This window comes from Candida tropicalis (genome assembly GCF_000006335.3).
Source record: "Candida tropicalis MYA-3404 genomic scaffold supercont3.5, whole genome shotgun sequence".
Classification (NCBI taxonomy): Eukaryota; Fungi; Ascomycota; class Pichiomycetes; order Serinales; family Debaryomycetaceae; genus Candida; species Candida tropicalis.
In genome coordinates, this window is record NW_003020057.1 from 203,847 (window position 1) to 219,689 (window position 15,843).

General features: G+C 32.4%; 5 protein-coding genes across 5 annotated transcripts; 2 read left to right on the plus strand and 3 right to left on the minus strand. All coding sequences in view use genetic code 12, as the record gives it.

The window, feature by feature from the left end:
* Positions 1–44: 44 nt before the first annotated feature.
* TOP2 (DNA topoisomerase 2) lies at positions 45–4,241 on the minus strand (the record flags this gene model as incomplete). The annotated part of the gene is made up of 1 exon (XM_002549481.1): positions 45–4,241. One exon carries the CDS (start codon positions 4,239–4,241, stop codon positions 45–47), a length of 4,197 nt encoding a protein of 1,398 aa, XP_002549527.1.
* Positions 4,242–4,564: 323 nt separating this feature from the next.
* Positions 4,565–5,389, minus strand: CTRG_03825 (uncharacterized protein; the record flags this gene model as incomplete). Its single annotated transcript, XM_002549482.1, has 1 exon — positions 4,565–5,389. One exon carries the CDS (start codon positions 5,387–5,389, stop codon positions 4,565–4,567), a length of 825 nt encoding a protein of 274 aa, XP_002549528.1.
* A 2,708-nt stretch (positions 5,390–8,097) lies between these two features.
* Positions 8,098–9,801, plus strand: PDC11 (indolepyruvate decarboxylase 1; the record flags this gene model as incomplete). Its single annotated transcript, XM_002549483.1, has 1 exon — positions 8,098–9,801. The coding sequence occupies one exon, from the start codon at positions 8,098–8,100 to the stop codon at positions 9,799–9,801; it is 1,704 nt and encodes a 567-aa protein (XP_002549529.1).
* Positions 9,802–12,704: 2,903 nt separating this feature from the next.
* CTRG_03827 (uncharacterized protein) lies at positions 12,705–13,427 on the plus strand (the record flags this gene model as incomplete). Its single annotated transcript, XM_002549484.1, has 1 exon — positions 12,705–13,427. The coding sequence occupies one exon, from the start codon at positions 12,705–12,707 to the stop codon at positions 13,425–13,427; it is 723 nt and encodes a 240-aa protein (XP_002549530.1).
* A 313-nt stretch (positions 13,428–13,740) lies between these two features.
* CTRG_03828 (uncharacterized protein) lies at positions 13,741–14,163 on the minus strand (the record flags this gene model as incomplete). Its single annotated transcript, XM_002549485.1, has 1 exon — positions 13,741–14,163. The coding sequence occupies one exon, from the start codon at positions 14,161–14,163 to the stop codon at positions 13,741–13,743; it is 423 nt and encodes a 140-aa protein (XP_002549531.1).
* Between the last annotated feature and the right edge of the window lie 1,680 nt (positions 14,164–15,843).

Below are 15,843 nucleotides of genomic sequence, written 5' to 3' on the forward strand. Positions count from 1 at the left end.
TTTTTTGTTATTTATTTATGTTACATATATCTATTCAATATATTCTATAATTCATCATCAGACAGGAAAAGACTAATTGGATCATCTGAAGTACCACTACTCTTTTCTTCCTTGTTTGTTTTGAAAAACGATAAAATATCACCCTTTTTCTTTTCTTCTGGTACAACTGGTTTTTCCTTTTCTTTTGTTACTGTTTCCTTTTTAACAGTCACTGGAGAAGGACTCTTCTTTTTTGTAACCTTAGTTTCCTTTGGTTCAGTTTTGAGTTTCTTTGAAGCTGGTTGATCTTTTGAACTTGCAGTATTTCTTGCTCTTCTCTTGGCTGGTTTCTTCTTACCATTACTTGCTAAAGATTCTCTTTCTTCTTCATCTTTCTTTAAAAATGCTTCATAAGCTTCCATAAATTCATCAAGATCTGCTTCCCAAAGGTTTGTAGCTGTTTTGCCTAATAATACATTAAGCTCTTCTTCCTTTTGATCTCTTTGTTGTAATAATCTTTCAAAATGTTCTCTAGTTAATGACCAAAGACTCATCGATAATAAATAATTATAACCAGAACCAGATGAATTACCATTATCATCTTCTCCTTCTACTTCGTCATCATCACCATCCAAACTACTTGCATCTTGTTGTTCGCCATTTGCTTTTAACTTTTTAAAATTATTAGCAATCAACTCACTAATAAGATCTTTCTTCTTTTTGTTAGAAATTGAAAGTTTTTTATCAATTATAAGTTTAACAAATCTTGCCTTTTCAGAAAGAGTGATCAATTCACTTTGTAATTTATCAACCATATATGATTTTCTCTTTTCATAATATTCCAATCTCAAATAGTAAAATTCCTTTAAAATTTCAAGAACATCAGTATATTTCTTAATTCTTCCCATTGAATCAAAGGCAACCATATTACCCAAACTTAATGAACTAATCAATTTGAATCTTTCCATCAATCCCATTCTCAATGATTTCTGCATTTCGGCATCAGTTAATTTAACAACAAATTTAATACTTGTAGTATGATGTTCTTCCATATCTTTTATCCAAGCTGGTGTTTTCTCAGTACCAAAACCTGCTAATAAAAATTCTTTATAATTATTTGTCCAAACTTTAACTGGAAGTTCTGTAATATCAACTTCATTATCACCAACTTGTTCAATACGACCAGTAATCTTATATTTCTGTGGACCAGATTGCTCAATATCACCATCCCATCCTTTATACCAAGGGGTCATTTCTTGCAATTCTTCACCATTCATAAGTCTTTTAATATTCGCAACAAGATCCTTAGGATTATAAGAAGGAATATTAGTTGACCAACCAGTACCAATACCTTCAGCACCATTGACTAAAATCATTGGCAAAACAGGAAGATACCACTCTGGTTCAACAGTTTGTTCATCATCTTGAACATAATTATACAATGGATCATCCAATGGATTGAATATCTTTCTAGTAATTTCATTCAATTCTGTGAAAATATATCTCGCAGCGGAGAAATCTTTACCACCAGCGGCTCTACTACCAAAGGAACCATTTGGTTTTAAGATGTTGATATTATTAGAACCAACAAAGTTTTGTGCCAACCCAATGATGGTCTGAACCAATGATTGCTCACCATGATGATAACCAGTGTTTTCACTTACATACCCAGCCAATTGAGCAACCTTAATTTCACTTTTTAATTTTTTCTTGATACAACCATACAAAACTTTTCTTTGACCTGGTTTCAAACCATCAAGTACTGAAGGAATAGATCTGATATTATCAGACATGGAGAATAAAATCAATTCTTTGTTGATAAAATCACTAATTGGAATTTCGTTAATCTCAGGATCAAGATGGGTACCTGGAATAAATCCTTGCAACCAATCTTTTCTTTCATCGGCTTTCTTCTTTGAAAATGCTAAATCAATATAACTTGCATCTTCTCCTTGTAAAGCATGGAATTTCTTCAAATGACGATCCAAGGCCGTGAAATATTCACGTGCTTCCATTGGAGTAGAAGTACCCAAACCTTTGTAGTACTTATGAGTCCAACGACATTGAGAACCTTCACCATCTCTCCATGCTTCAAATTCCGGCATGGTATAGAATGGAATAACACGATTATTACCGGATCCTCTGGTTTTGATGGTAACTTTAACAATTGGAGTAATAAACTCTAATAAAAACCCAGGAATTTCCAACAACCCAGGGAATGAAGTTTCCAAGAAATTAATAATCAAACCTTTAATATGTGAACCATCTTGATCTTGATCTGTCATGATCATAATATGCCCGTATCTCAACTGTTTAATATTCTCAGCAGTATAGTGTTTCTTATGTTGTAAACCAATAATCTGTTTCAAAGCATTAATTTCGGCATTCTTGGAAATTTGATCAGCAGAAGCTTCACGAACATTTAATAATTTACCACGCAATGGGAAACAACCATAATAATCTCTCCCAACAACAGAGAGACCAGCCACGGCCAAATTCAACGCGGAAAGACCTTCTGTAAGAATCAATGTACAATTATGACCGAGTTTAGTACCAGCTTTATTGGCATCAACCAAACTGACTTGCCCTTTAATACGCAGTTTTCTACTACCATCAGCTTTTTGAAGAGCTTTATCTTCATTGGCATTGGCAATTGCTCTGATTTTGTCAACAATACTGGTCTTCAAAATTCGATTGATTAAATTATCATTAGCAACGAATTTTTGTTTACCACCAAATTGTGAAACTTTAGTAGTTAATTGTTCTTTAGTTTGTGAAGTAAATGCTGGATTTTCGATAAGACAATTGATAAACAAGAACATATTATCTCTAACTTCTTGTGGTTTAATCATAAGTTTCTTCTTACCTTTTTCTTTCTTCGACAACGTTTCAACCAATTTGTTAATAATCTGATCAGAAACATATTTGACATGAGTACCACCAGCAGTTGTGGCAATAGAATTGACAAAACTGACTTGGTTGAATGTACCATCACTCACAGCAAATGCAACTTCCCATCGTTCGTTGAAAACTTCATGAACAATGGTAGTGAAGTTTTTAGAAGTACCATCTTCAGTTAATGGCTCTGGAGATCGTTCTCTAATAGCTTTGACATACATTTCAACATAACTTTTAAAACTTGAGATACTCAATCTTTTATCATTAAGATAAATGTTACAATTTTTAACGGTACCACATAAATCATAAACTCTTCTTCTTAACACAGCCAATAAATCTTCATCCAAACTGTCCATATCAAATTTAGCTAAATCAGGTTTGAATGTAATTTTGGTGTATTCTTTTTTAGTTCTCAATGTGGTTATCTTGGGTTTGGCAACATTAGTCATATTATCTGTCCAAACTTGCTTATATAATTTCCCAGTATTTAAATCAGCTGTTTCAACTTCAAATTGAGTAGAGAAAATGTTACACAACTTGGCACCAAACCCATTTCTACCACCAGTGACTTTCTTTTGATTATCATCATAATTTGAAGATGTCAACAAGTTACCAAAAATCAATTCAGGAATATACATGTTTTCTTTGGTATGCATTTCAACTGGAATACCTTTACCATCATTCATAACTTCAATAGTATTATTCTCTGGATCAATTTTCACTTTGATATTTTTCATAGTTGGATCTCTAATCTTATTATCCGCAGCATTAACTAAAATTTCATCGAATATTTTGTATAAACCAGGAACAATAGTTACTTCTTTAAAAACCATTGACTCTGTTTCGGCATCAAAACACCACATTTCCATTTTGGTTTTTTCAACAGATCCAATATACGTGTCTGGTCTCTTTAAGATATGTTCCAATTGAGACAACTTCTGATACGTCTCCGATGCACTTGCTGGATTAGGAGTAGATGAACCGGATTTAGTACTAGGAGTGGTACTAGTGTTATTAGTAGAGTCAGAAAGTGGTTGTTTCTTCTTAGTAGTCTTTTTAGCTGGCTTCGCCTTTGGACTAGGAACAAAATCATCTTCATCTGAATCAGAAACACTTACACTTGAAGGTGTATTCTTTTTGGAAGTCACAACAAAATCATCTTCATCATCATCCTCTATCACAGCCTTTGACGTTTTTGTTGCTTTCTTTGCTGCTGGCTTTTTTGGAGCAGGTTCAAAATCATCTTCATCTGAATCCGACAACAGCATTGCTTTGAACGCGTTTCTTGATCTTGGTCTCTTTGGAGAAGGAACAAAATCGTCACCTGAATCTTCTGTATAATAATCAGATTCTTCCTCAGACATGATAACTACTAGTAAATACTGTTCTTGTTAATAGTCTAGGTGTTGTCAAAAAAAATGAACGTGTTGCTTTTGAAAAGTAAGATTTGTTTTTTTTTCTTTTTGCTTTACACTGATCTCTGGGTTGTAAAACCGCACTTAAGATTTTTTTTTTTCGTTGTTTTGTTTTGATTTGATTCCCACACACACACGCGCGCGCGCGCGCGCGAGCACGCAAAGATTTACATACACCAATTTTATATTCTGTCCCTACAGCGATGTAACGCGCGTTTGACTATACACTACTTTCATTACTATGACTATAACTATAACTATAACCAACCTATTTACTTCTTCTTCTTTAATATTTCGTTTTGAAATTTTTCAAATTTTTCATCATCTATATCTTTATGTGACCTCTTTTTACCTTTCTTGTCCCCATATTTATTTTCTAAATTACTTATTAAATCATCTAACCTATTAGCTTGACGACTTTTGATTAGACTACCTAAATCTTTGTCTTTATTCATTTTAATCATTCTAGATAGTTCTTCTGCTTGTTTAGCTTCTTTAGCTAGTTTCTTTAACATTTGTTTAACTTTGGTTTTTCTTGATTTGGTATATTTCTCCCATGATTTTCGTATACCATCACTAACTACTAATTTATCCAATTCATCATTAATAATATTATAAACTCTTTGCTCTTCTAATTCAGTAAATTCTAAATGAGGAATTAATTCAAATAATTTTAAGAAATCACCTTCATAATAAATGAAATTATTTAATATATCAAGTTTTTCTTCTTCTGAATTTTGATATTTTAATTTATCTTCTTCAATCATTTCAATAGTAATTTTTTCATTTATTGATTCAAAATAATCCTTCCAATCAAATCCTTCATCTCCATCCTCTCCATCATCTTCTGCTAATGATCCAGTATTATCATATCTTGTTCTTCTAATCGGATCATTCAATATACTAAATGAAAATTGTATTTTTGTGAATAAGTCTTCAGATGTAGTATCATCTTGATTGGTTTTTGATTGTTGGATTTTATCAGGATGATATTTAAGACAAAGTTTCTTGTATGTCTTTTTAATATCGACAGGACTAGCGTTTTTATCAACTCCCAATATTTCATAAGGATCTATATCAGGAAATGGAATACCCATTGTTTTATGATGATAGATTATGGTGGTTAGTAAGGGGAAAGCTTTTTTTTTTTGGTCCTCTTAAATTTTTTTTTTATTTTGCTCGGTAATTAAAAACCTGTTTGTTGTCAGGGCTAAAACAAAGATGGCTCACACATCATGATACAGATTACAATAAATATATAAATTTGTTAAAAACTGTAATATATTTCAATTCAATTTCAAGAAAACATTATTAATACAAAATGAAAACAAGTTATAACCAGAACTATATAAACAACAAAAGATAAAAAAAAAATAAACACAAACACTTTTCTGTTCCAACCCATAAAGAAAAGAACGTAATGATTATCCACCCTCTCCTCTTAAATTACTTTTTAGCAGAACGTTTCAATTGTTCAATTTCACGATAAGCTAATTCTAATTCATGTTTTAATTTTTCATTTGATGCACTTAATTCAGAAACAGCTTGTTCAGTTAATAATTTTTCTAAAGTCCATTTTTCAATGTTATTGTTTTCATTTTCTTTTAATCTTTTAATATACTCAACTGATCTTTGTAAAATTTGTGCTTTGTTTGTATCAGTAGTTGGAATCAATTGAGCCAATTCTCTAATACCAACATTAATAGCTTCTCTTCTTTTTCTTTCAACTTCTTTATGGTTTTCTCTTCGTTGTCTATGCCATTCTTCAGTACCATGTTGTGGTTTACTAGAATCAGAACTTTGAGATGGTGGAAGTCGAGTTGGTTGTGGAGGTGCTTGATTTTGAACTTCTTGTTGATATCTTTGGTAATGTTCATTACTTGTTTTAACAGCTTCTTGTGGAGTTTGTTTTTCACCTCCTTTAGTTTCTTCTTTGTTTTCATTGTCTTCTTCTTCTTCTTCTACCTTTCCAGCACCTTGTTGAACTGGTTTCTCTTCCTTATCTTGTGGTTCTTCTGAACTTTCCACGGCTTCCGATTTGGTTCCTTTCACTTCGGTTTCATCATCATTATCTTTTGCTTTAACAGATTTGCTAGAAGTGTCTTTAGTAGCAGCAGCAGCAACAGCAGCAGAAGCAGTATCAATAGCATTGGAAGAACGTTGTTTTTCTAATAATTGAGCATCGATTTCAATTTCTTTGTTGTTGTCACTTTTCTTAGCATTGCTGGAATTAGTAAGTTGTTCTTCAGCTGGTCTCTTGTTGGTAGTAGCAGTGGATGACTAATTTATAATTAATGTTAGTATTCCATTTATCTAATAATCAAATGAAAAATGGATTGAATACGTGATTAGTAAAGACATGTTTTCCCTTCCCTGTTGCAAAAATTATTCAACCAGAAAAAAACAAACAATTGCAAGAAAACTGTATTCTTTCTTTTCCATCTTGTCAACAACAACATCAAATAAAAAAAAAATTATACCACAATTACCGTTGAAAAACAGTGTTTTATGACGATTTCTTCATTACAATAATCACATATATCAATTCATCTTTCTTTTCTAATTATCTTTTCACTTAACATACATTTCCCATGGTGAATTTTTTTTGTTTGTTATAGTAGCGGATTCAATAGTTTTGAGTGTGTGGGTGTGAACTGAGTAGAAAAAAAAAACAAAAAAACAAAAGGTGTGATCACGTTGTTGGCACGTTTTTTCAGGTTTTTGTATTTTTTTTATTTTGATGATTTTTTTTTCTTTTCCTTTCGTTTCCTCGTGTTTGCTGGCTGTGCGTGTGAAAGTGCTCAAAAAAAAGAAAACCAAGGAGAAAATTGTTTCGAGGCGCACGTGAGTCTGGTGTTGTGGGGGTAAGTTATTCTCTTACTCATAAACAATGGGGTATAATTTTAGCACACTTCTATACATTTCATAATAAAACATCAATGACTCGTACACATAATCCCAAACTAAAAAAAAAAAAAACGAAAAATCATGTCATCTTAACCACTATAGAACGGGGAAAAAAAAAAAAGTGAGTAGCCCTTCCTTAGGGCGTAAATCAAACATGCTTTTGTTTATCACGTGTTTGGATTTTTTTATTTTTCCTGTGAACAATGAGATAATCGTGCCTACTCTGTGGTGTAGATGTTCCTTTTTTTTCCGCTTTGTTCTCCTTACCGTAGAAATCCGGAAAATTTCTTACTGTGTTCCTGTACATAAATGAATACACTGTATGCGTTTACAAGGACAAGAGAATATTCTCAGGTCGTGCACCCTCCGAATATTCATCTTTTTGGTTTTATTTTTTCTTTTCAGATTCAATGTTTCATTTTCTCCATTTTTGTTTCATTCAACAATTGCCACCTTTTGCTTCTCGGAGATTGAACAAAAAAAAAAAAAATTTCGCATCAACTGATTACACATTTCTTCAAATAATAGCCGCAACTAAATTTTTCTTTTTTGGTTACTTTAGTCCAAGATTGAAAAATCTATTCAGTACAGCAACCCAAAAAAAAAAGAAATTCATGCAGTCGGAAGTCTTTGTCCCCTTGAGATCATTCCACTATCATTTCGCCCTCTCTCCTCAAACACGGGTATGCGTATGCGTGTGTGTTCGTTCACACGCAACGTATGATGAGGCTTCAATCTGGTCCATTTCTGAAGAAAATTGAAAAATTATAAATAATTGAATTATCCCATCCTAAACGATAGAATTTTTTTTTTAATACTTTTCTTATCATCACTTAGTTTTTTGACTATCAAATCAATTAAAACTACAACCACATTTTTTGTTTATTAACTTACTACAATGTCTGAAATTACTTTGGGTAGATTCTTCTTTGAAAGATTGCACCAATTGCAAGTTGACACCGTTTTCGGTTTACCAGGTGATTTTAACTTGGCTTTATTAGATAAAATCTACGAAGTCGATGGTATGAGATGGGCTGGTAACGCCAATGAATTGAACGCTGGTTACGCTGCTGATGGTTACGCCAGAGTTAATCCAAATGGTTTGGCTGCTTTAGTCTCCACCTTCGGTGTTGGTGAATTGTCTTTGACTAACGCCATTGCTGGTTCTTACTCTGAACACGTTGGTATCATTAACTTGGTTGGTGTTCCATCTTCTTCTGCTCAAGCTAAACAATTGTTGTTGCACCACACCTTGGGTAACGGTGATTTCACTGTTTTCCACAGAATGTTCAAGAACATTTCTCAAACTTCTGCTTTCATCTCCGACCCAAACACTGCTGCTTCTGAAATTGACAGATGTATCAGAGATGCTTACGTTTACCAAAGACCAGTTTACATTGGTTTGCCATCTAACTTGGTTGATGTTAAAGTTCCAAAATCTTTGTTGGACAAAAAAATTGACTTGTCCTTGCATCCAAATGAACCAGAATCCCAAGCTGAAGTTGTTGAAACCGTTGAAAAATTCATTTCTGAAGCTTCTAACCCAGTTATCTTGGTTGATGCTTGTGCTATCAGACACAACTGTCTTAAAGAAGTTGCTGAATTGATTGCTGAAACTCAATTCCCAGTCTTCACCACTCCAATGGGTAAATCAAGTGTTGATGAATCCAACCCAAGATTCGGTGGTGTTTACGTTGGTTCTTTGTCTTCTCCAGATGTTAAAGAAGCCGTTGAAAGTGCTGACTTGGTCTTATCTGTTGGTGCTATGTTGTCTGATTTCAACACTGGTGCTTTCTCTTACAACTACAAGACCAGAAATGTTGTTGAATTCCACTCTGATTACACCAAGATCAGACAAGCTACTTTCCCAGGTGTCCAAATGAAAGAAGCTTTGCAAGTTTTGTTGAAGACTGTCAAGAAATCTGTCAATCCAAAATACGTCCCAGCTCCAGTTCCAGCTACCAAAGCTATTACCACTCCAGGTAACAACGACCCAGTCTCTCAAGAATACTTGTGGAGAAAAGTTTCTGACTGGTTCCAAGAAGGTGATGTTATCATTTCTGAAACCGGTACCTCTGCTTTCGGTATTGTCCAATCTAAATTCCCAAAGAATGCCATTGGTATTTCCCAAGTCTTGTGGGGTTCTATTGGTTACGCTACTGGTGCTACTTGTGGTGCTGCTATGGCTGCTCAAGAAATTGACCCAAAGAAGAGAGTTATCTTGTTCACTGGTGATGGTTCTTTGCAATTGACTGTCCAAGAAATCTCTACCATGTGTAAATGGGATTGTTACAACACCTATCTTTACGTTTTGAACAACGATGGTTACACCATTGAAAGATTGATTCACGGTGAAAAAGCTCAATATAACGACATTCAACCATGGAACAACTTGCAACTTTTGCCATTGTTCAACGCTAAGAAATACGAAACCAAGAGAATTTCTACTGTTGGTGAATTGAACGATTTGTTCACTAACAAAGAATTTGCTGTTCCAGACAGAATTAGAATGGTTGAAATTATGTTGCCAGTTATGGATGCTCCAGCTAACTTGGTTGCCCAAGCTAAACAATCTGCTGCTACCAACGCTGCTCAAGAATAAATTTAATCCGGATTAATACTTTATTTTTTTTAATAGATAGATTTTATTTTTAGATGATTACGAATAATTAAAGGACAATTTTTTTAGTGTTTAAACTCGATTTTGTTTTTTTTTTCTTCTATTTTTGTAGATATTCTGATTGAAATATTTGAACGGTGTGTTTTGATAATAATTCGGCGCAATAAGGGGGGGATATTCAAACGGCAAATGGGGGGCGGCGACGGTTGCATTCAAGAAATTTTTGATAGAAGAACGTACAGTCGCTTGCAAAAAGTCTGTAAATTTTTTTTCAAAATCAAAAAGTAGTGTACTGGATAATAAATGAGCAAATGAAATCAGTAAAAGAGATCGTGTGTAACCCAATTCCGATATGGACCGAGAAAATCTTTACATTATCCGAACACATTTGTAGATTGTTCACAGAAAAATACATAATTGTAAGTACTATCGATACAGTCTAGAATGATGTATATAGAAGAGCTATGTAGTTTATACCTTGTGTATTAATGGCAGTTAATTCTTTGTAAAACGGTACGTGAAAAACAGGAGAGAAAAACTTTTTTGTTCTCCGTTTTTGTGGCGGTTTTCGATTTTGAAAAAAAATTTACAGACTTTTTGCAAGCGACTGTAACTGCAAATCAACATATCATACATATATCCTATAAACACATCGTTCATAACATGGAGTGGGATTGTCAAACAAAAGTAACAAAATTTGGAGAATAATTTTTTAAGAAACGGGTCAAAGTTTACACTAATAGGCAATAAAGTTTAATCTATGAACATATAAAGGTTAAATTTAATTAATTTTTTTGTACACATATCAGCCACAAAGTATATGTATTATTACTTAAACACAAACTGTAATGAAGAACTACAAACTGAATTCCATGATTACAATAATAGGTACCATATAGAGAATAGATCATATGGGAGAAAGAAAGAAAGAGAAAAAAAAAAGAAATAGTGTAGCAAGTAACTCAAAAAAAAAAGTCATCGTGTTTCGACACTCGTAACTCTATCCTAATTAGAAGAAAATGTACCACATTTCCATTTTACAAGATGATGACTATTTTCAAGAAAAATTGATACATTATCATAATGACTTTTGAGAATTGAACCTTACCACTTCTCCCCGTTATATATTTTTTTTTGTATTATCGATTGATCAATATTTACACACACGTGACATTAAGAAAAAGATTGCAAACACTCTTGGTATCTTTAAAAACAGGTAAAAAAAAAAGAAATCACAGGATATAACGTCGTGATGCATGGGGAAAATATGAGTTGATTCTTTAGTTCTTGATGTTGTTTCAATTGCCGAAAGGAAGTGGTTGTTAATGAGGGTGATTAAGTGGAGGAAATAAATGTAAGGATATGTGCAATAATCTACTACATATTGTCTGGATCTTGGTTACAATTCCAAAATATCTTCACATACATTAGTATTCTGTTTACATGAATTTTGAATCCACCATCAGATTAAGGAGTTGTTTAAGAATGTCATTGTATCGAAGATCACAGATAAACTGGGGGGGGGGGTGTGGAGAAACAAAACGAAGAAAGGGAGTGTAAGTTAAAACCAACATTGTACAAAGATGGGAGTTGATTCACACACGACGACAATATTATTTTTGTATGTGAGAACGTGCAGCTTCTATTTTAATTAAGAGAAACCACATTTGGAATTTCTTTATCTGTATGCTATACCGGTTAAAACAGAACAAACTATAACAACCTGCCCATTATTATACCCATGTGGAATAAGAATGATCACAAAAATACCTTCTAACAAAAACAAAAATAAAAAGGAAAATTAGAAAAAAAAAAGAATCTCGCCGATTTGCTGGGAATAAACCAGTACATAATGTATGCATGTAAGATAAGTACGGAAATAGGACCATCACAAGACGAAGTCAAATTTACTCATCTTTTTTTGGGCCGGCGGCAGGAGAGAGGGGTTTGAAATTGGGTCAAACTTCCATACGGCAAATTATACTGATAGCGAAAAGTCAGAAAGGGGGGGTTTGAAATTACTGTCATAGTTGAAGTTGATCCAATAAGGTTTTGTAATTCATATTTAGACCTGCCATATATGAAACAACACCACTTACTAAAGGATACAAACCTGTATAACACGTAATAATTCCATATTATTATCTATTGTACATGTACTGCTTAAGAAAATAATAATAAGAAGAATAATAATAAATTATAGGTGATATCTTATTGTTTAAGTATTGTAGTTTGATTATTGAGTAATATTCTGAAATTGTGATATTAATACATAATAATTATTATAATAATCTTCTATGTAATAAATGAAAAAGAAACTATAAAAGGAATTGGAAAAGGAAAAGATTTTCATGGGGATGAATTGTTTTTTTTTTTTTTTTCACTTTCTTTGAATTTTTTTTTTACTTTTACTTTTACTTTTAGTTTTTTGCTTTTGCTGATATCGTGTATAAAAAGGTTAACATAAAGATACATAAACCTACATACATTCATCCAACTCAAAAGCAGCAAATAATCTAAAGATCAACACTTTTTTTTAAACCAACAGATAACTGACAGAATTACATAAATTAAGTCACATTTCAAACTAAAAAGTCAACTGTTTTTTTTTATTAGTTTCTATACACAAAGTGGGAAATTAAAGCAGAAAATCAAAATCACACATTATTATTATTATTACATGGAATAACACCGATAATAATAATTATTATAATAATAATAAGACTAAAACCAAACAATATTTAGGAATTTTATTCTTCATTTTTCATTTTTCGTTTTTCAGTTTTGTTTGTTTATTCTTGAAGAAGAGAAAAGAAAAAGGCTGTTTGTTAATAAGAGAAACTTTTAAATATTTACTTTCTTCTTCTTCTTCTTCTTTTCTTATAATGTTTAATCCTAGTTCATCTATAACTTTTAGACCAAATATCTTCACTACTGCTACCACGTCATCGTCATCCACTTCAGCATCTTCTACTACTCAAGTACCTAATTCAGCCTCATCCTCAATATCAAACGGTACAAGCAATTCCGTATTCTCAGATATAACAGACTCCACAACCATGTCAACAAATAGTAATCATCAGCAGCAACAACAACATATACCTCCACAACAAACAACATTTGGCAATTTCTCATCCATAAATTCTCCTTCAAGTAATGAAAGTCCCGATTTGCAACTGCATCATCACCAACAACAACATCTTCACAGTTCACAACCACTAGTAACCGGAACAGGTGCATCGAGTAATCCACCAAGTAATCCAAGAATATCTTCTAAATTCACTCATCATGATATACAAATATTAAGACAACTATTACTAGCGGGTGAAAAACATAAATGGAAACAAATAACTAAAGAAATCAATAATTCATCTCATCATTCTGAACATGTTGCAGCAGCAATGAATTCTCATAGAATTTCTGGTATTAGTGGTGGTACAAGTATTCCTGCAAAAAATGTCCTGCCTACATTTGTTGTAAAACAAGCTAATCAATTACTTGGTTTCCCAGCCGATTTTGGTATACTTCAATCTTCAATGCCTTATGTTGTACATGGTTGGGATGCAATAGAACAAATTGATTATCAATTTCAAAATGATTCAACATGATTCAACATGATTCTTTCTAATCATTAGTTTGTATTATTTATCTTTGTAATATCATATGTATTTGATTTTGTGCTTCACTATGTCTGTCTGTCTGTCTGTCTTACACACTAAATATATATACTGTATATATATGTATACAATTAAGCATTAAATAAAATTACGCGGCACGTGTATTTCCATCACGCGTCATCAGACTATAAACAAGTTTATGAATCACTCACAATTGATGAGTATTATTTCATAGTGAAGATAAGTTCAGATCTGGTATCTGATCACACATAATCTTGAACTTGATAATATTTACATTGATGATTTACTGTGATTCGATCTTACAATCTTTACATTCTTCACCAGTATTTAATTTATTATCATTTGAATTTAATTCAATATGTTTACCAACTTCTAAATTCAATTCAATTTTAATTAAATTTTTAATTAATTTCGAATCAGGAAATCCATCAAATACATAATCACCTTGATTTTCTAATTTATATTTATCTTGTTTAAATTTTCTTTTATAAATTATTTTAAATTCTTCATTTGATTTAATAATTATAATTTGAAATATTCCTGGGAAATCTAATATTGGTTGAATTGAAATATCTAATATATCATTTGGGAAGGTTTGTAGAATTTCTTGTAAATACCAAATTGCCCTATTTTGCCATTTACATTTAGCACAATATTGAATGATTATTTTTGGATATCTTTCAATCGATGGTTTAATTGACATCATTGTTGATTGGTTTAGGAAGAAATGGACGATAATGATGGTGATTCTCTCTCTCTCTCTCTCATTTTTTTTCTTCAGATCTAATGTGGATCATGGGTTAACACACAATATGAGTCGTACGCCATCTTTGATTGAAACCAACACTGTTAATCATTCTAATCGGATCAAATAATGAAATAGAGACTTCAGGATTTACAGATAGATATTAGATAATAACAAACATTATAAATACATATATTAAAAATGTAATACAAAACAAAATGCTAGAATGAATGCAAATAATAGTCAGTAGTTTCATATCAAACTCACTATTCCTCACATCAGTTACCAAAATGGTACGGCAGAACGAGCTATAGGAACAATTAGTGAAAGCTTATTGAAAGTGGGTGCAGTTAATTCTCACCGATTTCAGGATTTTCATCCCTTTTTATACTCACGCCAGAAAAAAATGTAACACCTTTATTATTTTCACAACATTATATTTCTATTTGTTTCAAGTATATTTCTTTGCTTGCTAAGTTTACACTTAACAATGTATTGTGTTTTAAATATATGTGATTCTTGTTATTGTATCAAATGTCGAAGGTTAGTACCTTCGTTTCCCTTGACCATTTGATCTCACGGAGAGAATCCCATTTATTTATATAAGAGTCCAAGTCGTGGAGGATAGATACAGTCGTTGCAGTTTTATTTCGCGCTAGTTTGAGCATAATTTTCAGATCAGTGAGTCAAAATTATTCGCACTATTTGCAAAGAAAAGTTCATATTAAGGAGGTCAATATTTTTGATACTAGTGCGCAAAAAATGTTCATATTACATGACCTCTATTTGTTCATACTGAAAATGTATGATATATGGTATGAACAAAAAAGGGCAGTTAGTTTGAAAGTATTATTTCCGCTGGTGTGAACATTTTTACTCCATTTACTATGAACAATTAATCTCCCTTACTATAAATTAAATTGTCGCACTAGTATTAATAATTTCTTTGAACTTGGTACGAACTGAAAGTAGAAACACTGTATTCAGTAGAAACCTGACTACCGAGGTCATGCTGATGTAACCCTAATTCCCCACATGGTTGCATCGTGACGACGTCGTATATGCGAACCAGTCTACGTAGGAAACATATTCTTGTTCTCTATTATTTTATGAATTGCATACTTGTAGTTTGATAAGGAAGATATCACATGGTTATATTACTGATGTTTAATAAACCTTATTCGTCTTGACAGATTCTATTTAGGATATATTATAGTGCATTCTGAAAGACTCGGAATTGTGAACCAGTAGCCTTACTGTGTGTTAATCTGATAACTATAAACATATATGGATATTCCCTTTCTACTCAATGTCTGGTATTTTAAGTAACTAGGAAAGATATTCCACTCATATTTACTACAACATTAAGATATGGTTAACAGTAGAGGTAACACTAGTGGCGTACAAACAACTAAAGATCAGATTGGCAAAGTGTTCTCACAAGATTAAGTTACTAAAATACAACTCCTTTTATCAAGACTCATTCACAAGATGTGATCAAGTTCATAAAAACCTAAATGTGTATATGAATGGATATCTGTCTTACGTCTCCACACAAGGGAATCTATATGCTTTATATAGTGCTACTTACTGACTGAGATGCCCAGCATATCTCTCTCGTGTCATCAACTGCCGTCTAAT